This window comes from Dromiciops gliroides, chromosome 4 (assembly GCF_019393635.1).
Source record: "Dromiciops gliroides isolate mDroGli1 chromosome 4, mDroGli1.pri, whole genome shotgun sequence".
Taxonomy (NCBI): Eukaryota; Metazoa; Chordata; class Mammalia; order Microbiotheria; family Microbiotheriidae; genus Dromiciops; species Dromiciops gliroides.
Window position 1 is genome coordinate 405,353,075 of NC_057864.1, and position 26,205 is coordinate 405,379,279.

Consider the following 26,205-nt stretch of genomic DNA (forward strand, 5'->3'; position numbering starts at 1 on the left):
TGGCACAGAGTCAGACACAACTGAAAGGACTGAACAACAATAACTGAGCTGCCCATGTTATTGAAATCATGGATCTGGGACAAAATAATAATGAAAAAAATCTCTGATCTGAAGGAGTTTACAAACTTGTAGGTACAATAAGACTAGCATATGTAACTAAATTTCAAGGTGTGATATGCCAAAATACCCTAAGAGATGTACTGAGTGATATGGGAATTCAGAAAAGGGACATACCACAAATGTTTCTTAAAAGGAAGAAATACTTTAGATTTCATATCTGTTTATTGATGATTTAAGTCAAATAAAGCCGACAAAAATGAATTAATGAAAAATATTTATTATTTACTACATGTGAAACATTGTGTTAAGCCTTGCAAATGCAAACACAGAAGCAAGACAGATCCTGACCTCAAGAAGCTTATGAGGAAAAAACATATAGGAAAGCAGTGACTAGGAAAGGGACTTCTGGTCTGGGAAGGCACAATTAATGAAGAACAAGAACAACAGGGCAGTTGACTGACATTCCTTTCCTAGAAGCAATGGTAGTATTACATTGATTATAGTACCTAGAATACAACATAGAAAACTGGTGTTAGGGGAGCATATGTTCCCAGGGTGTAAAATGGAGAATTGGGAAAGAAGGTTGAAGATGACACTACATGGACCTAAAGAGTATACAATCCAGTGACCTTGCCATGATCCCTAATCATAGCAATAGCGGTTCCTACCCCAAGAATTAGACTATAATCATCCATAAGCCTCTTAGGTAAATAGTGAGAGTTCCGCTGTTCCACTACTTTTACTTTGTTGTTAGCGGCTTCAACTATTTAAGAAGCTGTTTATAATACTGCTCCAAGACAAATATAATCAGCAGGATAGACAAAATACAGTGATCTGGGTTGGAAGACTCGAATGGTTTGTTGATAATAGCCATTGATCCTTCCCATAAAACCTTTTAGAAACTTTGAATTTTGTACTTCAAAGAATTCACTAATGGTTCAACAATACTTCTCAAGCCTATCACCAGACTACTAAATATAACTCTTACTTTCTCTTTAAAGCTATCAAAATCTAACCTTGTCTGATTATCTTAGCATATCTGTTTGTTTTGAAGAAAAATATTTGAGTTTGCTTAAACACATACAATTATTTCTTGGTTCTTTTATTTAATTGGGAAAATAAGGACAGAGAGATTTCCAGCTTTGTCCAACATCCTAAGTACCCCAGAAAGAGGAAGCAAAATAAAAGAAGCAAAGCTAAAATAAGACAGAATAAAACAACTTCCTCTTGGATAAAGTTCTAAGGGAATTTTGTGAATACTCCCTTCCTTTACATTGACTCCACTACAAAATATTGAAAACTTTGTTCAACCATTAACAAATCATTCAAGGGGACCTTGAATACCTTCCTAGTTCTCATTAAGAATAAGCATTTAAGCATTTTTATTGGGCATCAACAGTTGGCTGCCTTGTCACCCTACACTCAATTCACTAGTAGTTATTCCTGCCATATTAATTCTGGTTGAGTTAACTGTGCAGTGATGCGATTTGTTACTTAAAATCAGCTCTTCCAGGGGCAAGACATCTAACAAATAATAAATTGGTCATTTCAGTAATACATATATATGGACAGAAATAAATTAGTAGATATTTAACTTGTCTTATTTACAGGTTTAGTGAACTTACTTAACTCCTTTAATCAAGACATTTAAGTTCAGCAAAACCCTTTAAAAAAACTAGTGTTGAAGACAAAAGCAGCTACTTCTCAACTGTGCTGTATTAGGTTTATATGATTTGTAGCTGTTATTAGGACATGGGTCTGAATCCATATAGTAATGTCATTGTTTAGGGGGGTCTTTAGTAATATTTTATTGCTATCCTAGTTTCATGCTCACCTTATTGATAATTACCATTCTGAGCTCTTACTTTAGTTCTGGGAACAGGGATAGGGACCATATCATTGATTTCATCAGCACAAGGAATTCCTAGGTGAGCAAACCCCCTCCACCAATGCAGGTCAACACCTTTTTTTTTTTTTTTTTTTTTTTTTTTTTGGTGGGGATAGTGGGCTGGTAATTTAGTTTTAGAGAGTTTAAGTGACTTGAACAACCCTGGTATTTTTTGCTCAAAGGTCACCACAGTATACTTTGCTCATGTCTACAATAAGCTAGATTTGATGCTGTAAACTTTAACAGGATTTTCATGCTGTAGACCCTTCCTTGTGCTACTGTATTGGGGTGAAGTCCTTGACAGCAACACTGTCAAGAAACTTTTAGAATTTCAGTGGAACACAATTTTGAAACCAACCATTTAGACTGTATGATCTTAGCTTTTTTTTTTTTTAACCCAGTACTTTCTTGATTTCTTCCCCAATTACATATAAAGATAGTTTTCAACATTTGTTTTCATAAGATTTTTAGCTCTAAGTTTTTTTATCCCTCCCTTTCTTCCCCACTCCTCAAGACAGAAAGCAATCTGATTTGGTTCTATATGTAAAATCACATTAAACATATTTCTGCATTAGTCATTTTGTGAAAAAAGAATCAGAACAAAAGGGAAAAACCTCAAAAAAAAACACTCCAAAAAAAGTAGACACAGTATATATAGGTCAATCTGCATCCAGAATCCAAAGTTCTTTTTTCTGAATGTGGAGAGCATTTTCCATCATGAGTCCTTTGGAGTAGTCTTGGATCATTGTATTCCTGAGAAGAGTTAAGTCTGTCACAGTTGATCATCGCACAGGGTTTCTGTTACTATGTACAATGTTCTCCTTGTTCTACTCACTCAGCATCAGTCCACTTAAGTCTTTACAGGTTTTTCTGAAATTTGCCTGCTCATCATTTTTTTTCTTTTCTTTTTTTTTTTTTTTTCTGGGCAATGAGGGTTAATTGACTTGCCCAGGGTTACACAGCTAGTAAGTGTCAAGTGTCTAAGGCCAGATTTGAACTCAGTTCCTCCTGAATCCAGGGCTGGTGCTTTAGCTACTGTGCACCCTACCTGCCCCTGCTCATCAATTCTTCCATTTTTTTGTGAGGCAACTGGGGGTAAGTGACTTGCCTAGGGTCACACAGCTAGTAAGTGTCAAGTGTTTGAGGCTGGATTTGAACTCAGTATCTCCTGAATTCAGGGCTGGTGCTCTATCCACTGCACCACCTAGCTGCCCCCAATCATTTCCTACAGGACAACAGTATTCCATTTTATATATATATATATATATATATATATATATATATATATATATATATATATATATATATATATATATATATATATATATATATATATATATATATATATATATATAAAACACAGCTTATTTAGCCATTCCCCAATTGATGGGCATCCCCTAAATTTCCAATTCTTTTCTACCACAAAAAGAGTAGCTATAAATATTTTTCTACACATGGGTCTTTTTCCCTTTTTTATAATCTTTTTGGGATATAGACCTAGTAGTGGTATTGGTGGGTCTAAGGGTATGCAGAGTTTTATAGCCTTTTGGGCATGGTTCCAAATCTCTCTCCAGAAGGCTGAATCAATTCACAACTCCACCAATAGTGCATTAGTGTTGCAATTTTCCCCCACCTCCTCCAACATTTATCATTTTTCTTTTTTGTCATATTAGCCAATTGGATAAGTGTAGTAGTTTTTAATTTGCTTTTTTTATAATCAGTAGTGATTAAGAACATTTTTTTCATATGGCTGTAGATAGCTTTAATTTTTTTCATCTGAAAACTGTCTATTCATATCCTTTGACCATTTCTCAATTGGGGAATGACTTGTATTCTTATGTATTTGATTCAGTTCTCTCTATATTTTAGAAATTAGGCCTTTATCAGAAACACTGGTTGTAAAAATTGTTTCCAAGCTTATTGCTTTCCTTCTAATCTTGTTTGCATTGGTTTTGTGCAAAACCTTTTTAATTTAATATAATCAAAATGATCCATTTTGCATTTCATAATGTTCTCTATCTCATCTTTGATCATAAATTCTTCCCCTCTCCATAGACCTGAGAAGTAAACTACTCTTTCCTTTTCTAATTAGTATCTGGTATCACCCTTTATGTATGTGTAGATCATGTATTTATTTTGACTTTACTTTGGTATATGGCGTAAGATGTTGGTCTATGTATGGTTTCTGCTATACTATTTTCCAGTTTTCCCAGCAGTTTTTGTCAAATAGTGAATTCTTATCCCAGGGGCTAGAGTCTTAGGGTTTATCAAACAGGAAATTTTATATCCATTTACTTCTGTGTTTTGTGTGTCTAACCTATTCCACCAATCCACCACTCTATATGATCTTAGCTTTTTGTTGATAATGTCACATCATTGAAAATCAAAGTTTTTAGAGATGACACCAAAGTCTATATAATTTCATCTTTTCTCCAAAGGTATAACTCAAGGTTATATTATTTGGTGACCTATTTGTAGATCCCTAGACAAGTTGTAGTACATCTTAGAATAACTGTCATGCTGAAGTGGCCAATAAAAATCATTGTGTGGTACTATGATGTGGCTTCTTTGCATTTTTTCTACGAATTTTCAAATAGACTTTGTAATAGGACTGTAATAATTTCAACTAGTTTCAAACATCCTCTATTAATCATCCCAAATATCTGAAACTGCATCATCATTGTTTCACCCATACTCTATCATTATTATCATCATCATCATTGCAAATAGTGGTTGCATTGTGATCCAGGTAATCTTTTTTCAAAAAAAAATTTTTTTAACTTATAAAATCATGACCTTTGGAATCATGTAAGAAAACATTTTCATTAGTCTTTTACTCTTGCTTTAATAGTGAATGCTGTTACCTTTTATGTGTCTTGCATATAATACTGTTTACGATTTCTCATCCTGTCCCTGAATAATGTTTCTTGCTCATTGTGCTTCTCTGTAGTAACCTGACCCTGAATAACAGCATTAGACTTTGGTCTACAGAATATACTGGCTGTGCGAGTTAAAGTCTTAAAATTTTCCGTAACTCTCTAAGACTAAATTACAAAAAGGGTGCAGACTTGCAACAGTAGAGGGAGTTTGCTCACCTAGGAGTTCTTTGTGCTAACAGAATCAAATGTCTGGTTCATATCCCTGTTCCTATGAACTAAGTAAGGACTCAGAATGGTGATCTACCTTCGGTAGCTTTCCCATTCCTTTCACATCTCTTTAGAGTTTAGGGAGATATCTCAAAGTAGCATGTTACTACCCTGCCTGTCCTTCCTCTGTACCAATATATTTTGTTTGTCTACTTTGAGAAGCCTTCTGAGATCTTGGACACCTCGATTTTATGTTTTCCCTCATTTTTAGTTTTATTTTTCTCTGTCTTTAGGATGTTGAATGGCATATTATGGTAATCATCACAAATGATATTTATAGTATTTGTAAAACCTTTAAAATAAGCTTGCCATTTCCCTCCCCTTCAAACATTTGTTTCATTGTAATTTGTTTCATTGTTTTAAAAATTACAAGGCTTGGTAAAACTGAAAGGAATAAGATTTAACTCTTCAAACAGGGTGATTGTTGCTTAAAATGTGCATTTGCTATCAATCTTCATAAGTTCCATCAGCCCCATCAGTTCTTACACAGCTTTTGTGGAGTTTTTTATTGCTGGTCCTTTAGGGAGGGAGGAGGGATAGTCGAAGATACAGCTAGAAAACCTGGTTAGGATGAGGAAATTCTTAAGGCTACATTCTTGGGGTTCATGAATACTAATTGTGGCAACAAATAATAATCCAACAAGGCAGTGTTTTATAAGATTAAGGCTACAATTCATCTTTCAAAGCTAGCCTAATAAAGGCCCACTGATGATCCCCAGCAGAGTACAATTTAATTAAATTTACCCATTAGAGGACTTCTTCCCAATCCTCCTTAACATTATAGAAATTAATTCTCTTGTTTCTTTTTCTGCAATACAGATGCATTGAATCTCCGTAACCGGCAGGTCATCTGTGTCACACTCAAAGTCCTTCAGCATCTGGTTGTTTCAGCTGACATGGTGGGTGAAGCTTTGGTGCCCTACTACCGACAAATTCTCCCCATCCTAAACATCTTTAAGAATATGAATGGTGAGTTATTCTAGTAGTCACTATGTCTTTCAAACCTTAAAGCAAAGAGTGGCTTGAGGGTAGGGTTAATTAACAACACAGTTAGAATTTATTGCTGCACATAAACCCAAATCCATTTGGAGTTCTAAATAATGTAACCCCCACCCCATCTCCTGCTACTCCCTAAGGATGCAGTAAAATTAACAATTTCATTTATTACTCCTCACACGTACAGCTTATTTAACACAGTACAGAAGCACTGAAGCAGTTCTATAATCTCCCAATAATTAAATTGTAAAGTTTTTAATAGTCTTTTGAATACATTAGTAAGTTGCAAAGTTTGTCTCCTTTTTAGTTATGTTTTTATCTTAGATTTTCTCAGCAAAACTTTTCCTATTCTCTTATTTAGGATAGTTTAAAAAAAAAATAATGAAAGTAGTATCCTTAATGTATAGAAGTGGTTTTTATTATTATGTGTTATTTTTATGTTCTATCATTATAAAAATAGATATATTGAAGTGACACATTTTTTAAAAAAGAAGATACTAATATTTCTGCATTTGCTTTGAAAAATTATTTCCTAAATCAAATTTTGACCAAGTAAAAAGAATTAAGGATTTTTTTTTTGTTTCCCATACAAAATATAGGTTGCATTGACATTCAAAAACTGAATTTATATTTGTTTGAAAAGATTAATAGAGTTGTTATGATAAAGGATCTCCCTTGTAAGCCTCTTGCTGTGATATATACCTAATTATTTCCTCTGGTGTTAACTTTGAGGTTTGATACTGATTTTGTCAATATTTGAAGTTAATTTCTGACAGCCATGTTAGAATTAAGATTAGAATTAGCTATGTTAGAATTGGAATGGATTAATAATTAGAATTACACATGTTAGAATTAATGGAACACCACGTGAAAATCTTGCAACCCAGTCTCTCCCTGGAGTTAAGGGAGATTCAAACTGAGAAATCTGGGGGAGTAGGAGACTATCTATGAAAACTTTGATACATTATTTTATAAACTGTCATTTGAACTGCATTTACTTGGTAATAGAATATTTTAAAAGAAATCATGTCATTATATGAAAAGGAAAAGCCAACTGCTCAATAGTGTGGTCACCATATATATTTTATACTATAAGACCTTACTATTGGAGTTTACAGCAAATATTGTAGGATCTGTGATATAATGAGCAACCATCCATGCCAAGATACCTAAAGAACCATTTGTAACTATTAGTAGATGTGAGTTTTGGTAGATGTTCAAGTGTGGATGTTAGTTTGATCACTTATGCTTAAAAATCAATCACTTCAATAGTAATCATTTTCCTTCCTGAAAAACTTCACTGAAGAAAAATTTTCTCTGTATCAGTGCTAAAACTCTGTAACTAGTCATAATAATTCAATGTGGGCTCTGTTTTCAGATTGAAGTCTATCAAGGAAACTGCACCCTCAGACATGATAAGTTAAAGCTTCTATTATATGAAACTAAGATTTGTTCAACTCAGCATATAGAAACTGATGGGTTAAAAGGCAACTGATGATGCTAGACTTGGTCACAAAAAACTAAGTCTGATTTATTCATTTTCATAGCAGTGTGACTATGAGAAAATCACAAGTTCCTTGAACCTCAGTTTCTTCATATGTAAAATTGGAATTGGTAATGCCCAAGGTGTCTACTTCAGAAAACGGTCTTTAGGCTCAGGTGAGATAGTTATGTAAAAGGCTTTGCAGATTTGAAATCAAACCAATTCAACATATATTTATTAAATGACTACCATTCCCAGGCACTGGGAATGTAAAAACAATAGAAAAAGAAAAAAATTCTTCCCTTAAGAACACATCAAGGAAAATAAAGTAAGTAGAGCTAGGTAAATAGTTTATATATAACATAAATACAAAGGAGCAGGGTATGCAGGCCAAATAATAGCTGGAGGGATCAAGAAAGCCCATGTAGTCTGTCAGCACTTGAGAAAATCCTTGGAAAGGGGTAACAATTCTTTGAATTGGAGGAGGGGAGGGAGTACATTTCAAGAATGGGGACAAGCCTGTGCAAAGGCATATAAAGAAAGGAGTCATGCATTCAGAATAGCAAAAAGGCTAATTTGGCTATAATATAGGATAGCTAATAGGGAGTAATGTGTAGTAAACATGCATATTATGGTACTAGAGCAAGAAGGTCACTTATTCAAGTGCAGAGGACAATACTGAAATGAAGTGGTTAACTTATAGGAAAAAAAGATTGGTGAGCCTGTACCAGAGCAAAATTGTTGGCATGGGGAGGATATGGAGAGACTGGAAATTATGGTGAGGGTGAAAAATAGGATTAGGAAACATGAGCTATGAAAGAAGATGAAAAGATAGGAGATCATGGTGGAATAGGAGTAGAACAACTAGGGTAAATGGTGAGATGAAGCACAATTCCATTTATGTGTGGGGCAAAAGTAGAGGAGAGGTACAGGTTGGGTGTGGGAGTTGATAAGGTTGTTGAAATAAAAGGTGTTTGAGAGGGGATAAGTGTGCATTTTGACATATAATGTCAAAACAGGACTGGGGGAAGGAAGAATATTGTTAGCCAAGGACTAAACACTAGGAAAAAAAAAGGGAGGAGCAGTAGTCCTGGCCATGGGTCTAGTAGAGAAGTACAACTAGAATTTGGATCAGGTGATATAAATGTAGAGCATGAACCTCTTAGAAGGTGGTGTTGCTGTGGTGCAGACTGAGGGAGTACTTGTTTTCACGTGCATGGATTTTGACCTCATCAGTGGATTACTATAGAGAAAGAATTTGAGGCCATTTTCTTGTGTCCTACTAGAATGGTGGTGAGAAATTAGGACATCTGACTGTCCCTAAAGAGAAATGATGATGGCTAAAAATGAATTAGAGTGAAAGCGGTGAACTCTGGGACCACTTAATATATTCTTATTAAAACAATGTTTTAAAAAATTGTAAACCTCATTAAAATATCATCTTGAAATAGTATAAAACTGAAAAATCCTGTTTGGAACTTTTCTAAATGAGGGCATTAGGAATTCTACATTAGAACTTTTTCTCTGCTCAATATGTTTCTGACATTTGGAAAAAATATTAGTTTCAGCTTCCATTCCTACTAATCTTAGAAACCTGTCAGCAAAATGCCAGGATACCATTTACTATATTTCCAGAGGGTCATATTAAAAAATCAGAACATTCCAGCAATAAAAAAACAACTTATTCTTCAAAGGGGCCATTTTTACCAGTGGATCCAATAGAAGCTTATCAGAAGATTTTTAATTAGAAAAGTATTTTCGCTGCTAAAATAATTTAGTTTTAACATTTTCCACAAATCCTCTTTTCAGGATGATATGATTTTCATTTGGTATCTAGTAGGCCATAAAGTAAACTATACTATAGGGCATTCAATAAAATGGTTTCAATATTTACTAACCAACATACCTGTTATGCAAATTGTTAGATGATAACAATATATGGGTTAAGTATACATATTTTCAAAATGTTCATAGAATCACAACCTTAGAGTTAAAATAGACCTTAAAGATCGTTGTGTCCAACATTGAACTATCGTTCTTCAACATTCCTGACAAGTGATCAGCCAGGCTCTACTTTGATGGACAAGGAACCTACTAACTCAGAGATAATCCACTCCTTTTGGAACAGCTCTAATTCCTAGAAAATTTTTTCTTCTAATATCTGCTCTCTCGTGCTATATGAAATAAGTCTTATCCTTTTTCTATATGATATCCCTGTCAATATTTGAAAATGGCAATCATGCCTTCCTTAAATCTTTTTCCCCCCAGGCTAATCATCCCCAGTTTCTTAAATTGTTCTTCATAGGACATGATTTCTAATACTCTCATCCTGATGGTCACCATCCTCTACTGACTGTTCACTCTAGGTTGTCAATGTCCCTTTTGTAACAGAATAACTAAAACTGAACACAGCAATACAGATGTGTCTTGATTAGAGCAGAGTATAGTAGAACTACCACTTGTCTTGATCTGGATGTTGTACTTCTACTATTGTAACATCAGATTGCTTTCATTTGGAAGGAGCCCTGTTATGCTGTTAAACTGTTGTTGAACTTGAAGTCAGCTAAGACTCATAGATCCTTCTCATGTGAACTACTGTTACCGCAAGTCTCTTCTATCCTGCACTTGTACAGTTGATTATTTTTTAAACTTTTAAGTATAGTATTTTGAATTTATGAATGAAAAAGTAATTAAGTCTACCCAATGAAATCAAGCATTGTGTTGAGTGATAGCGATACAAATTTTTTTTAAAAAATGAGATATTACCTACTCTCAAGGAACTTATGTTCTAATATGGGGAGACAACACATATAGGAGAGTAATAGTCACGTAAGTCCTTAAGAATGGCTGGAATGTTGAGTGGAACTATAGGACAGTTGGTTGTATTACTGTACATATAATAGAATCCTTTTTGAAATGTTAGGTGCTAAATTCAATTCTTCTACATCAAATTTAATCTTATTAATTTCAGGATGTATTTCTAACCTTTTGATACCTTTTTTTTTTTTTTTTTGGTGAGGCAATTGGGGTTAAGTGACTTGCCCAGAGTCACATAGCTAGTAAGTGTCAAGGGTCTGAGGTCGGATTTGAATCCAGGGTCGGTGCTCTATCCACTGTATCACCTAGCTGCCCCTCTTTTGATACTTTTTTGAGGGTTTTTTCCTGTCTTCCAAAATATTAGCTGTCCTCTACCCTCTTCTTCACTTTAATATTATTTTATCTGCAATTTGTTAGATAGCCTGATTACTCTTTCTAAATCTATCATTCCTACTCTGCTAACCTCCTAAAATTATTTTATGAATAAAGTTAAGAAGTATATGTGAAAATATTCTGAAAATGCTGAAGCACTATGTAATCACAATGTAGAGTTTTCTTTCTCGTCAAGAATATTTTTTATTATTTTGTCATAATTTCATTTTAGAGCCTCCATCCCTCTAACACCATTTCAGAGGGCAGTATACAGTAGTAAACTCTTAACCCATTAAAAGTATGAATATACTTCATTCAGACATTCCATATAATCTTAATGTAGTTATATAAATTACCAAAATGTCCTATAATTGAAAAAAATCCACATTTTTATAGCAAACTTAAATTTTTTCTTTCATTAGGATTGAAGTTTTTATTTCAAAGCTGTACTTTTCTGATATTCAACATCATATTATCTTCTATCATACCATGTGAAAGCAAAACATGTGGATTATTTTTAAAAGGATATATGCAAAAAAGGATATATGCTTTCATTTTTTCATACACCATAAATGTAAATAAGCTACAGAAACACAAATGCATATACATAATTATGTTATATAAAAATATATGCCTAAGTACTACATATTCAGGTCAGAAGGTAAGGAAAAAAAAAAAGGTTTTTTTGAAGTGATTCCAGCTGAGGTGGTTGGACAGGTCTCAGAGAGGATGTAAGTCTCGAAGGAGAGTGGGAAAAGGGAATGAATTTTCCCTTGAAAACTTCTCAGTCCATCATGTATGATCTAGAAACCTAGGACTTGTGGTGGCAAATTAACTACTTGGAAATTAAGTGATCTCATCTAATGAAGTGATGTCATCATTTGAATAATTATGCAGCAAAAAGTAGTGCAGTCTTGCTAAAACATTTAGAGAATGTTTCTTTCTTAAAATGTTGAAATCTTTTGGTAAATATATGCTAATATCTTTCTATACTTGAATTAGACTATTGAGAAGTGGGGAAGGAAGAAAGCTACATTATGTATTTTGAAAAGAATCCCTTACCTGGTTAAGGTAAGGATGATGTCTTTTGTTTTTGGTTTTGGTTTTGTTTTTTTTTGCAGGGAAATGGGGGTTGTTAAGTGACTTGCCCAGGGTCACACAGCTAGTCAAGTGTCTGAGGCCAGATTTGAACTCAGGTACTCCTGAATCTAGGGCTGGTGCTTTATCTACTGCACCACCTAGCTGCCCAAGGATAATGTCTTTTTAAGTGTTTGAATTTTAATCCTCAAATTCTTTCACTTCTAAAAAATGAAATTTTTTTAGTTCTAATATTAAAACATGTGGATAAATCTCTTAACAGTACTATACCCTTTTAAAAATAAACCTTAGGGAATTTTTTTACATATTTATTTGCATGCATCTTTATGCCAGCTAAGTAAATGCATTAAAACAATGAATTCTAGAGCAAGACACTGCCTTCCCTGAATGATTATTATCCAAAGTGGTGACAGCTACCCAAAAAAACAGAAGGCTCAAATCAAGGGATCTCTCCAGAAAATAGGGACATTGTGATTTATTTAATCTTTTAGTATTATCCCATAGTATAGCTGTAAAAATTTTAATTCAATATATTGGCTCATATGTGGGAATAAAATGCATTGCACCATTAATTTTTCAGTTTCATCTATGAAAGATATAAACTCAGACCTTCCTATATCCTCAGTTTTCCATAATCCTTAACATTTGTGACGGAACACATCAAAGTGGAAATTATTATTGCATATGTGACAAAAAAGTTTTTTAAGGAATATTTTGTACTGGGCTTTTCTCCTCCTCTTCACCTTAAAGTAGTCACAGAAAAGATAGTGTATGTGTGTGTGTGTGTGTGTATATGTGTGTGTGTATATATATATATATATATATATATATATATATATATATATATATATATATATATATATATATATATATATATATATATATATATATATATATATATATATATATATATATATATAAAACATGTAAAGACATCTATTTATATATCCATGGCTAATTGTTAAAGTGGAGCAAAATAGGCCTAAATTATAAAATGTTAAAAAATTAGAAAAACCCAATGTGTAATAATGGTCAAAAAGCCATCTTAGAGTTAGCAGGGTTTGGGTTCACATACTGCTTCTGATACTTATGAACTGGCTAAGTCACTTAACTTTTTAGTGACCATAGACAACTCATTAAAACTCTCAGTTGGGAGCAGCTAGGTGGCTCAGTGGACAAAGCACCAATCCTAGATTCAGGAGGACCTGAGTTCAAATCCAGCCTCAGACACTTGACACTTACTGGTTGTGTGACCCTGGGCAAGTCACTTAACCCTCATTGCCCCCCTCAAAAAACAAAAACAAAAACAAAACAATACCTCTCAGTTGCTGTCTTGTTAGCAGATAGAATCCCCACTAAGGGAGATCTTTACGTCAGCAACCTGATAGTCTCCCTGGTCTCTTCCAACTCATAGTCTCTGATCCTGTGAAAACACAGTTATGGGTGGGGAGAGGAGACTCATAGAGCACTAATGTGAGTCTTCTAAAGTGTCAAGACCAAGTATCCATTTCCCTTTATAGTTATTATTTCTCTTTTATTCTATGAGGAGCCCTAGTCAACAGTTCCTACAGAGAAAACAAGGTTTATAATTAAAAAACCCAATGATGAAAAGGGACATTAAGATTCCCCATAGGGCCTATATTAAATGAATCATGATGTGTCTGATGGCATCAAACAGCCATGCGGCAGAAATGAGGTAGCCCATTTCAAGCTAAGATGGACAGTATCATTTATCCTGTGATGAATCCAGTGATTCATAGTCTCAAACCCAACGAACAAATTAACTAGACGGATTGCATATACCCAATATGGAAAGAACTCTGGATCGCTGTACACTCATACTCAAACTCGCCAACAGTAACAATGTCTTAATTCTCCCTAGTGAATAAAATTCTTATACGTTTAATCACATTTTCAGACTCACAGACATGTCATTAAGGAACACAGACAAATTCCCTTCCCTTTGGAAGAAAGAACATGCCACTGTTCTGGTTCTCTAATTCTTTAGCTATTCCTTTAATTCCATTTGGCAAGGAAAATATACTTGATGAAAAAAGGATCCATAACACTTAGAATCAGCAGCCTCTTAGAAGCCAGAGAGGACAAGCACATGATCAGGATGCCATGAACTGGCTTCCAAGGTGGTGGCTGTTTGACTGAGAGGGCTTGGTATGGTGATGTTTGTAGAGTAACAAAGAGAATCCTCCAAAAGTATTTTTAGTGTTCAATACAGGATTTTTGCCATGGGAAGCTCAAAGAAAAAGACAAGAAAAATGAGGGCCAAGGCAGGGGCAAAGCTAGTTACAGCATGAATCAGGGTGTGGGTTCCTTAAATGCTACCCAGAACTCTGTGGGCAGTTGTATGCAAGGCTTGCCCTTGCCTGCCAGTACATCTGCTGATATTTAGCATTGGCTGACTCTGTGTGTAATAAATACAGTGGAAAATCATTGGTCACAGGTCTGAATGAATGCTTGGGCAGATCCCACCCAATTATTGTGACTGACCATTGGACAATTATTCAGAAAGCCAGCTAGAGGAAGAGGTTCAGGGCCCAGTTCTCCTCATTAAAAATGGCTTTAGCCATAGCATCCTAGTGATGGGATGAAGACAACAGACATTGTCGCTTGCTCAGAGCCAAACATCTACTCCATGTCTGAGGCCATATTTGAAAGTTTTCCTAACTCCAAGCCCAGGGTTCTATCCACTGTACCACCTAACTTGCATTCCTAATAATGTGTAGAAATTCAAGTCTAGGATTCGGAAATATAGAGGGACCATCATCTCATTATTAGGTATTTCCAAAGCTTTCATGTTCTGTTACTTATCCCTTCCTATTTGGCTTCTAGCTTGCTAAAGAAGGCTCATTAGAGTCATTATCTACAGCATTTTCTCATTACTGTGGACTAAATGCTGAGTCAGTCAATCATGTTTTTAATTTGTAAATTGGAAATCACTAACCCCTTCAAAAAGAAAAAAAAAATTGAGTTCCACTTGGGCATATCTACAAGTGAACAAAGAGAAGAGCAGATTTCTTCCCAGTAAAGAGAGCCTTAACACTTTTACATCAGGACTTGGAGTTAACAACCCTTGCCTTCGTTCCTTTATTTTAAGAAATTCTTAGCATGTTTTCTGATTATGCAAATAGAAATTTAGGGCAAATGGGAACCTACTTATAAAATTCTCTTTTGGCAAAAGTTCTCATCTTCGCTTTTTGCTAGGTAAAGTTGAAATTAATTTGTTGGCTCCAAAGCTCTACTTTCCCTTTTCATTACCAATATCCCCAATTTTCGATGAGCAGGGTCACTATTTTCTTCCAGAGACATTGTCTAGTTTATTGACATTTGCCTAAATCCATTTAGTCCCACAGGTAAATCTATTTACTACAAATACTCAAGATATATCCCAAAGGAGAGATCACAATGAAATTTTCCCAAGGGAAATTAGCATTCTTTTCTATTAATATAGCACAAGTTATTACATAATTGGACAAATATATTTATCTAAGGTTTATAATTTAAAGCAGCTTCAGCCAGTTTGTAATTTGCCTTTTAAAAAATCTTTTAAAATATGACCTATTTTAAAACACCCTTAAACTGTAATTTTCAATATCTAAAAATGCACACTCATTATTCCCAGGCTCATTCTTAGTTTCCTTAATGTGAACATTTTCATGAGCTCCTCCCAATGACTTAAAGAAGTCTTTATAGTAATAGGAGCTAGAATATTATAGGATTGCAAAGCAGTTTATATATTTCATTTGATTTATGTCATAGAAATCTAAGGATTGTAGAATCTAAGCATTGCTTAGAGAATGAATGAAATTGTAAGCAAGTTTTCTAATACATGGGATTTTCTTCTTCACAAGTATGTATACCTAATGATGAATATGGATTGTTTAAAATTACAATATTTGACAAGGCAATTTATAATTCCAGAAAAAAAAAAGATTTAGAAGGAAGTGCTCCACTTCTTTGTGTACCTTGTATTACTTTCTTTAGAGTTATTAGGCTTCCAATTTCAGGAATTTATTCACCTGCAACACAGCAAGAAAGTGGATGGGGCTTGACATTTGCAGTCATGCCTTTGACAATCACTTTTGTTACCAGGCACAAACTAGGTTCTGCATTTTCCCTTTCCATTCATTGGTGAGTCTGTGGACTCCTTTTCTTTCTAACCTTCAAATGACATTTCAGTGAGTCAGAGAAAGTTTCCTTATTGTCATTCCTCCAAATTATTTGTGTCTCTTTATCTCTGCTGTACTATGATACCTGCTCCAAAGACCCCAGTTGCTCTTCTTGAGAACACGTTGACTTGAAGAACTTTTCTGTACCTAAGAGAAACATGATTCATTGGAAAAAGCACTGAATTTGAGGTCTGGGAAGGCCTGGGTTTGAATCTTACCTTTACACACCTATGGTCCAGGGCACGATTTCCTCAGCTAAAAGAAGATTGAGAGTGTTTGTACTCTCTGCTTCACAGTGCTTTGTAATGTGAGTGCTGTATAAAAGTGAGAGATTATAACTTCAAAAGTTTTAGGTAAAGGGCAGCTAGGTGGCACAGTGGATAAAGTACCAAGCCTGGATTCAGGAGGATATGAGTTCAAATGTGACCTCATACACTTGATACTTACCAGCTATGTGACTCCGGGCATGTCACTTAATCCTCATTTCCCTACAAAAAAAAAAAAAAACATTTAGGTAGGCACTCCCTTTCTCTAAAGCAAATTTCAACCCCACCATTCCTTTAAGAGTTAATGTGGTAGGGGCAGCTGGGTGGCGCAGTGTATAGAGCACCGGCCCTGGATTTAGGAGGACCTGAGTTCAAATCCGGCCTCAGACACTTTACACACTTACTAGCTGTGTGACCCTGGGCAAGTCACTTAACCCCAATTGCCTCACCAAAAAAACAAACAAACAAAAAAAGAGTTAATGTGGGGGCAGCTAGGTGGAGCAGTGGATCAAGTGCTGGCCCTGGATTCAGGAGGACCTGAGTTCAAATCCAACCTCAGACACTTGACACTTACTAGCTGTGTGACCCTGGGCAAGTCACTTAACCCCAATTGCCTCACTAAAAAAAAAAAAGAGTTAAAAGACAATTCTCCTACTATTTTCAGCAGTGGTTAGGCCATTAGGTAGGTTAGACATTAGAATTAGTAGGGCTTTGAGAAGCTGAAATGTATTCCTAATGATGAATATAAGATATCATTTTTGGATATTTTTAAGAACATGGTAAACATCTCTGGGACAAAAATAGTTCAGGTACAATCCCCTTGGGGAGTAATACAGTGCATAGAATAGACTTTCAAGTTCCTTTGTAGCCCCATGATACTATAATAAGGATAAAATAGGAAAGAATTTTGTGATGTTAAACTAAATCTGATTAGATGCAACAGCAGGTCCTAGAGACTAGATTGGACACTAACATTGGAAAAGCTAAGGGAAGGCTAGGGGTGCAGGCTTAGGAGACAGGCATGGGATTCAGCCAGGCCCAGGGAAGGAAAGGATTTAGATATCAACAGCAAGGTAGAAATGGGACTTTGGATCCAGGTGGGCAATCCAGAGTTGGTTTTATAGAGATACCACAAGTCAGAGCAAAGCAGTAGGCCAAAACCACACTGGCAATCAGGAATGAAAAGGGTCCAAATGCTAGTAAGTGTAATGTTCTTATAGCTTCCTCTTCTTGCATTATTTTGTCCTTTGAAACCAGAGTCACTTATCAGCTTCTAGTAGATTCATGCATTCATTCATACAGACCTTGGAATTTATCCCTATCAATAGACAAGAGCCAATAGACAGTGGGCCAGTAGCACCTCAGGAGGTCAGCATTGTCACTCTTGCTCCTGATTCCTTTCTGTCTGACCTCATAACTCAGTTCTAGTCACTGAGCCTTTGCTTCAATCTCCATTCCAGTTGTTGGGTCTCTGCATTATTCCTATGTATCTTTATTCTTGCACTGGATCTCTCTCTTATTGCCTAGTTACTTAGTTTTCTTCTCCCCAGTCTTTCTGGGGACTGGTGTCCTCCTCTTGGATCCTATTCATTGGATAAATGGGTCCCTGCTCCCGAAATTGAATCTATGCGATCCCGAATGTCCACTTTTATCTGCACCTCCACCTCTTACTTACAAATCCCCTCTCTCATTTTCCTGCCTTCCCTCATTGGGTCTTCTTTGTTCTAACCAGCTGATAATGACAACAATAATAACTAATATTTGTATAACACTTTAAAGCTTGCAGACCACTTTATAAATATTACCTCATTTTATCTTCACATCAGCCCTGAGGGGTAGGTGCCATTGTCTCCATTTTACAGATAAGTAAACAGAGGCCTCCAGGATAAGAAACTTGCTTGGTTAAGTATTGGTGGCAGGATTGAACTTGAATCTTCCTAATTCCACGTCCAGCTCCCTAAAAAGCTAATGGTAGACCAGCTTCCTGAAAAGGGAATAACCTCCTGACACAATCCAAGCACCAGTTATGACAGAGAGCAAGGCAAAGAAGCCAATTACCAGTTATTCAGTTAAGAACTGGTTAATCTAGAGAGTAGGGGGAGAAGCAAAGGTACTAAGGAAAACAGACATGAAGCACAAACGACAAGAATTCTTAGATACTTAGATCACTTCCACCTCAGCCAGAAAACTTTTTAAATTTTGCCTGCTAAGGCAATAATGAATCCCAGGGAATAACAGCTATTCCCCACATCTGGTTAACTCTGGCACAGGGCAACTCCTCCACCTGACATCTCCTGGCAACATGCAAACAATATGCTTCATTTCCCTTTTGCTGACTCCACCAAAGGTTTCTTTAGAGTCCTGAGGAATACATATGGCTTCATCATCCACAGAGCCACTCAGAAATGTACATGTGTTCATCCTCATTACAGACTGAAGAGGAATTCTTAGAGATGACAATATATTAAACTCTTGACACTGAGAAAGAAGACTAGAAAAGGATAGATTCTTTGCTAAGGGGCAACAGCTTGGCCCTTGCCCTAGCTTTCAAAGAGATTACTGCTGATCTCCCAGAAAGATGTTAGAGAACAGTCAAGCTCCCAGGTTTGATGGCAGAGCTGCAAAGATACTCATGTAGGAAGGAGAGTGCTGCTTAAAACACAAAGACCCTTGCCTGACAAATGAAACTGAAAAAATGCCAACATTTATCAAAGATGCCACTATCTCTATCTCTAAGCAGAAGGATGTGAAAGCTCTGTGCAGTGACTAATTATGGATTTCTCCTTTTCATAACTTGTAAAGTCATTGCCAGAATTACACTGCATTGGGCACTTCTGGAGTTTCAAAGTTTCATAGATCTAGAGCTAAAAAGGACCATATAGTCCAACTTGCTCATTTTACTGCTGAGGAAACTGAGACCCAAAGCCATACAATTAGTAAGTACCATAAGTGGGATTTGAACCCATAAAGTTAATGCTCTTTCCCTCATACCCCACCACCTCTTAATATGCCTTTAAATCATGCTATACTCTAAAATACATGAAGTTGTTTGCACATAGTATGAAAGAAAAGCAATGGGAACGGCATCATCCTTTCTGTGCTATATTCAAAGACCTGATTTAAAAAGAAAAAAGACTTTGATACCATTAGGAGAATTTTACTTTTTTCAGATGTTGGGCACTCCTTTCCTTACTCTGATCATGATTATATAGACTTTTCCACTTTCATCCCAGTGGCCTTCTCACCCTATAGATGCCTCCATATATCTGTTGCCCCCTACACCAATTGGCAAATTCCTTTCTGAAATCTCCTTTTTGGAATGTGCCCATTCTAGCCCATATGTACTTCTCTCTTGTCTCTGCTCCTGACTCTCAAGATTGTTCTGCCTACCTCTCTACCACACGCAAACTCTGTTTTACTTTTCATCTTTCTTTTATGTATGTCAGAATATATCATCAAAATTTAAGCTCTTTAAGGCTCATTTTCTTTTGTCTGGCATTTATTCCAGCACTTAGCATAGTACCTGGCACACAATAATCACTTAATTCTTGCTTTATCCATTTATCTACAATAAATAAATAAATTTGACTATCCCCAGAAATTCATACTACAAGTGCTAGGAAAGATATTGCTCCATCTGAACCTTGTATCAACACCAATGTAGTAAAAAAAAAATCAGAGGTAGCATTGTCTATTAAGAAGCTATTCTTGTGATGACACCTACAAACCAGAATATGGAAATATTGGAAAAAAGCCATGGAAGGAATAAGGGAATCAGTTTTGTCACTAGAGCACACTGCAGTCCACCAGGAAAAGAAGAGGAAGTAGATGGGTAATTTGGGGACAGAGCATTAATCTGGCACAGGGAATGCTATTGTGGTAATGGAAAATCTCAGTTATCCAGATTTGTTAAAGCTCTCTTCCAAAAGCAGACTCACCTTAATGAGAACATTCTAAAGATAAAGAACCAACTAAGGGAAATTCTGTTTTGGATCTGACTTCATGAACATGAAGGAAATGGTTGCAGAGGTAAAAATGATGGAAATCTTGAGGAAAGTGTCACTTCCACCAAGATTTTGTGACAAAGAATAAAGCCAAGTATGGTTTAACAAGCATCCTAAAGAGTGAAGGGGAAAGAATAAGCATTTAAATAGCACTTACTATGTTCCAGGATCTGAGCTAAGTGCTTAATTAATATTATCTCATTTGATTCTCATGATAACTATGAGGTAGGTTCTATTATTGTCCCCATTTTACAATTTAGGAAACCAAAGCAAAGAGAGCTTGTGACTTTCCCCAGGTCACAGTGCTAATAAATGTCTGCACCCAAATTTGAACTTAGATATTCCTTGATCCAAGGCCAAGTGTTCTATCCATTGTACCACCTACCTGCTTCCTGGTCTTAGGAAGAACAGATTTTAAAGGATTCAAAAGGAAGATGGGCAGAATCCAATGGACTAAAATTCTCCAGGAAGCAACCTAAGACGGACAAAAAGTATAGCATAAAATTGTGAAGAAATAAAGAAAAACCATTATGAAGAGGAGAAAAGGGGGGAGTTGTTTAAGAGAGTAGTGTGAATACAGAAGTAATGCACCAACCAACTTAGATATTTTTTTCAAAGCAAATACAAAAAAAAAAAGTGAAAGCAAGAAAAAGTAACCTAATATAGAAGAATAAGTGGATGAAAAAGGGAAGGATGGAGATAGGAAAAAAATTTTAATGCTTTGTTATATATTGTTAAATGCTTTGTACTAATTATTGGGGATATAACTTGAAAAACTGGAGGCCCTGTTCTCAAAGAATTTATATACTAATTAAAGAAGACATCATATTTAGGGGAGCATTGCTGCAAATCAGATAAGACCTAGAAGATTTTAGAGAATGATGGAAGAACATATGATATGATTGTGGTTTTGAATCCTGGATCATCTATGCAATGTGAGTGACCATATCCTTTGCCTATGACTTTTAGAGAAAAGTTAGTGGATAGAAGTGAAGTGGAAGCTCTGTGCAACTTCCTGGGGAAGGGCTAGGAATGGTAAGTCAGTTTCAGGCTGAAAGGAGGAATCCAATACCTAGTGGGAATGGAGCCATTGGTATTAGGATAGAAAAGGGAAAGGGTCTAGGTCCTTGGGTCACCCGTTGGGATCTGGGTAGACAGAGTAGGATAGGTGAAAGGAAGATCTGGTTCCCCTCCAGGATCCACCCACTCCCCTGTATCTACTTCTGTATACATATAAAACCATGGCATGATCCTATATGAATAGTGCTATAAGAGTTAAAGCTCAGAATGAGTTGAGAAAGGCAAGGAAAGCTAAGAAAAAAAGAAAGCTAAAGGGTGGGGTAGGGGTGGGATATATTAGGAAAAATAGGAGAATCAAAGAAGGGATTAGACTGCTGTTTTCGTAGATGGCATGAGGATAACTGACAGCAGAGAAAAGAAAACATTGTTTTACTCTCTTCTTTTCTCTGCCAAGTAGAATAAACTTTGAACCAGAAAGGGCAGAACAGAGATGGCTAATAGGGAATTGATACCCAAGATAAGGGGATAATAAGAAAGCATTTAACTGCCCTTGGTGATTTAAGTTACCCTTCCCAGATGAATTATATCTTCTGGCACTAAAAGTACTGACAAATATGATTGCAGATCCATGCCAATGAAATCTGAAATATTGTAGAGAACGAGTAAGCACCATTGGATTAGAGAAAGGTAAATGTCCCAATTAAAAAAAAAAAGTAGGAAAGAATATTTTACCAACTTTAGTCCTGTGAGTTTGACTGTGATTCCAGGAAAAATTCTAGAATGGATTATTAAAGTTAGAATCAGAGAATAATTAGGAAAAGGAGTGGTTATCATCAAAAGCCAGCATGGCTTCACCAAGAATAGATTACACTAAAGTGATCTCATTTCTTTTTTTCTGATGAGGTTTTATTTTGTTTTGTTTTGTTTTTGTCAAAAGGAGTGCTACTGATATACTTTACCTGTATTTTAGCAAAGTAAATTTGATAAAGTATTTCATATTATTCTTGTGGAAAAGATGGGGAACTGTGTACTAGATGATAGCACAGTTAGATGGATTTGGAAGTGGTTGAATGGCTAGATTCAAAGAAGTTAATGGTGTGATGTCAGTTTTTTAGGAGGTCTATAGTAGATGCCCCAGGGATCTTCACTTAGCCCTGGGCTATTTAACATTTTTATCAAGATTTCAATGGAGACATGGAAAGCCTATCCACATTTGCAGTAAACACAGTGTTGAATGAGCTAGCTAAACACCCTGGATAATAGAATCAGAATATAGCAAGATCTTGACAGATTAGAACACTGGGCTAAATTGAAGATGAAATTTGGTGAGGGTAAATGTAAAGTCATGCACTTGAACTTTTTAAAAAATGGTTTCACAAGCATAAGATGGAAGAATTATGACTAGACAGTAGTTTCTATGAAAAAAGATGGGGGGTGGTAGGGGACTGAGTCAATATGAATCAACAGCATGTTATGGCACCTCCAATAGTAAATGCATCTTTGGGCTGTTTTATGAGAGGCCAACCTTCCAGGACTGATGAAATGATAGTCCCACTCTGCCCTGATGGGAGCACATTTGGAATATTGAGTTTTGACCAAGGTACCACTTTTAGAAAATGTTGATTAATAAGATGTAGAGCATGCAGAGGAGGGTATCTGGAATCAGAAGGGGATGTGAGTCGATGCCACTAAGGGTCATTTGAATGAACTTGAAAAGTGAAGATTTGGGGAGGACAGGATAGTTGTCTGCATGTGTTTGAAGGGCTTCCATATATATATATATATATATATATATATATATATATATATATGAGAAAATTTAATTGGACTTATTTTGTTCTGTCTCAGAAACCAGAACTAAGTTAAGCAGATGAGGTTAAAAAGAGAACAATTTAAACTTGATGTCAGAAAAAACTTCCTAACAAATTTGTTATAAAGTTATTTTCAGTGATAAGACTTTGGGACCCCATTTTGGGGTTTACTTTGGAAAGACACTGGAATGGTTTTGTCATTTTCTCTTCCAGCTCAATTTGCAGGTAAGGAAATTGAGGTAAACAGGATTAAGTGACTTTCCTGGAGTCACGCATCTAGTGTCTGAGACCAGATTTGAATTCAGGACAGTGAGCTGCTTCCAGAGGTTAAAGTAAGCCTTTCATCAAAGTCATTGGAAGTAAGTCTTTAATCAAAGTCTGGATGGACCTCTTGCCAAATAATTATAAAAGAGGTGTTTGTTCAGGTAGGATTTGAATTAGATGACCTGTAAAGGTGCTCACAGGGATTTGGCTCCTGAAACTCCTGATCCAGTTCTAACCACTTACCCACCGTCCATGAGATTTTGTTACCTTCTTCGTTATTCTTTCCTTTTGGGATGATAGATTTATTGTACCTTCTGCAGCTTTGGACAGGAGTTGGTTTTCTATGTGTGTTTGAGAAACAATGTCCAAACTCATCTTAAAGTTGCCATTTTTATATCTTAAACTAGGTTAAGGAGGAAAGAGCTTGTCCTTCCCATATATCTTCTAGGATGTTGCTGGCATCTTCTTTTCTTGTCCTCAAACTATCTGATCTCTATTCCCTTCCAGTCTTCTAAGAGCTCAACATAAACTTCATGGGTCTCCATCATAACCCTGTGTTTCTCTCTAGTAACTGTTATACTGTCAGAGGTGGTGGCTTCTGAGATCTCTCCCAACTCTAGCTCTATGATTCTGCAATTCTCTTTTTTTTTGGGGGGGGTGGCAAGGCAATGAGGGTTAAGTGACTTGCCCAGGGTCACAGAGCTAGTAAGTGTCAAGTGTCTGAGGTTGGATTTGAACTCAGGTCCTCCTGAATCCAGAGCAGGTGCTTTATCCACTGTGCCATCTAGCGGCCCCTGCCCCCTGCAATTCTTTAAGGAAGATTGATTTTTAAGTTTTTCAAAATTCAAGTTGTGACTGCTTAGGAATTTAGGATTGCCAGTGAACTAATGGGTCCCTGCTATTGTTTCACCTAAAGCTATATTTTCAAGGAACCTGTGAATGATATTAGATAGGATATGGTATGGACTCTTCCTAGTCTTTTCCTCCCACTTTCTTTCTAATCCTCTTTGATCCTGATTTTGATCTTGCCATTCCACTGAAACTGCCTTTTCCAATATTACCAGTGGTCTCCTAAGTGCCAAATCTAATGGACTTTTCTCAGTCTTTATCCTTCTTGACCTCTCTGGAGGAGCTGGAATTTTTGATTACTGTCTTCCCTTGGATACTCTCTCCTCTGAGTTTTTATGACTGCTCTCTCCTTATCCTCCTGCCCATCCAGCAGTTTCTTCTCAGTTTCCTTTGCTGATTCATCATCCCTGGCATAGGCCTGAATTGCCATTTTCAGCCATCGTCACCTCCCTAAGTAGTGTCACTCAAAAAGATTGGTACTTATGATATTTTCATATGATACTTTCAAAATATTTCTATCCAGCATGCATTAAGCACCTACTGTGTACAGAATGCTTTGCTAAGTGCTAGAAGATACATAAAGTTTAGATAACATAGTCTACCTTCATTGAGCATTTTGTGTATATGTCTGTTACATATAGATCAAAACAAAGTCTAAATGATAAATATAATATTGCCTTTAACTTGGATACCACTTTGGATTTATAACTATCCTCTGAGACAGAGAGAGCTAAGGTATTATTAGGTGAGGAAGTTTAGGTCTAGCTTAAGTGTCTTCCCGGGTTCGTGTAGCTAGTCAGTGGAAGGGTCAGGAATAGAACTCATATCTTCTGACTCTCAATCCTGGGTTAGAGATATAAAAGAAATAAAAATTGATTTGCCAGAGGGAATGATAGGTAATTTATTTTAAAAAATGAATTTCTTTTATTTAATGTACTCAGGTAAATGGAAGTTTCATTGATCTTATTTAACTACTATTATATGCTGTCAGATCAAAGTGCCCACAGTTGATCTTCCCTCCAAATTCATATGCATTATAAAGCAAAAATGTTTTCATGCCAGCAATTTATATTGTACAGCAGTGAATCAATAATAGCTTGAGAGAAGCTCTATAGATTAAATGATGCAGAATGTTCTGAAATTGCTGATAGAAAACTATCAGCAATTTCACCTAATTAAAAAATTAGGTATAGCTTTTAACAGCCCCTTTAAAATAGTTCCACTATTTCTACCAGAAGTGATATAGAGAGGATACCATTTCCACATTGTTTGTTTAACTATATTTCCATTACCAATGTCCCACCCATTCTGGAAGTACTCTCCCCAAGTCCCATGAACACTAGCACCTGGCTCTCCAGAAAACAGGTACTATATCTACAGGGAAATCCTGAGGTATGGGGACATCTCTACCAGCTTGTAAGCCCCATCCAATGGGCTCCAACCATCATTTATCAATTAGCTTTTAGAAAGAGCTACTTACTAAGCAAGGATATCAGGACAGTTGTTTCAGAAACAACCCCCCCCCCCGAAAAAAATCTGAAGCACGTTCTCCCCAAGTATATACAAGGTCCCTAGGGAGAATGGAATTAAATTAGAGTTTAGGTGACAAAGGAGTAACTCCCAGCTCCTGATTTCTGGAAGTTATTTTCTTCCTTTGTGCAGTATTTATGAAGTTCCCCTTTATCTGTGCTCTAAGAAAAATCTGGAAGCTGATGTTCCCCAATATATTTAGTTTTCCTTGGAATATTTTTCAGTTCTTGATGCTGATGCTATCATCACTCACTGATATTCCAGGGATAATGTGACTGATGCTGATGGAAAGTTCCTATCTTTTAAAAGTTACCAGGTATTCTTCTAGTTGAAGTAGGGGAAAAGGGAGAGACAAAAATTCTTTCTTATTGCCATGATGTTATTCCTTCTCAGAAGCTGGTCGGCTACTAGGCTACT

At 36.0% G+C, this 26,205-nt stretch overlaps 1 protein-coding gene across 1 annotated transcript in view; it reads left to right on the plus strand.

Moving 5' to 3' along the window:
• Nucleotides 1-26,205, plus strand: part of PACRG (parkin coregulated) — a 652,064-nt gene that overhangs the window by 353,497 nt on the left and 272,362 nt on the right. Inside the window, exon 4 of the mRNA XM_044002646.1 lies at nucleotides 5,914-6,063. Coding sequence (XP_043858581.1) covers nucleotides 5,914-6,063 — 150 coding nt within the window. The remainder of the gene's footprint in view (nucleotides 1-5,913; nucleotides 6,064-26,205) is intronic.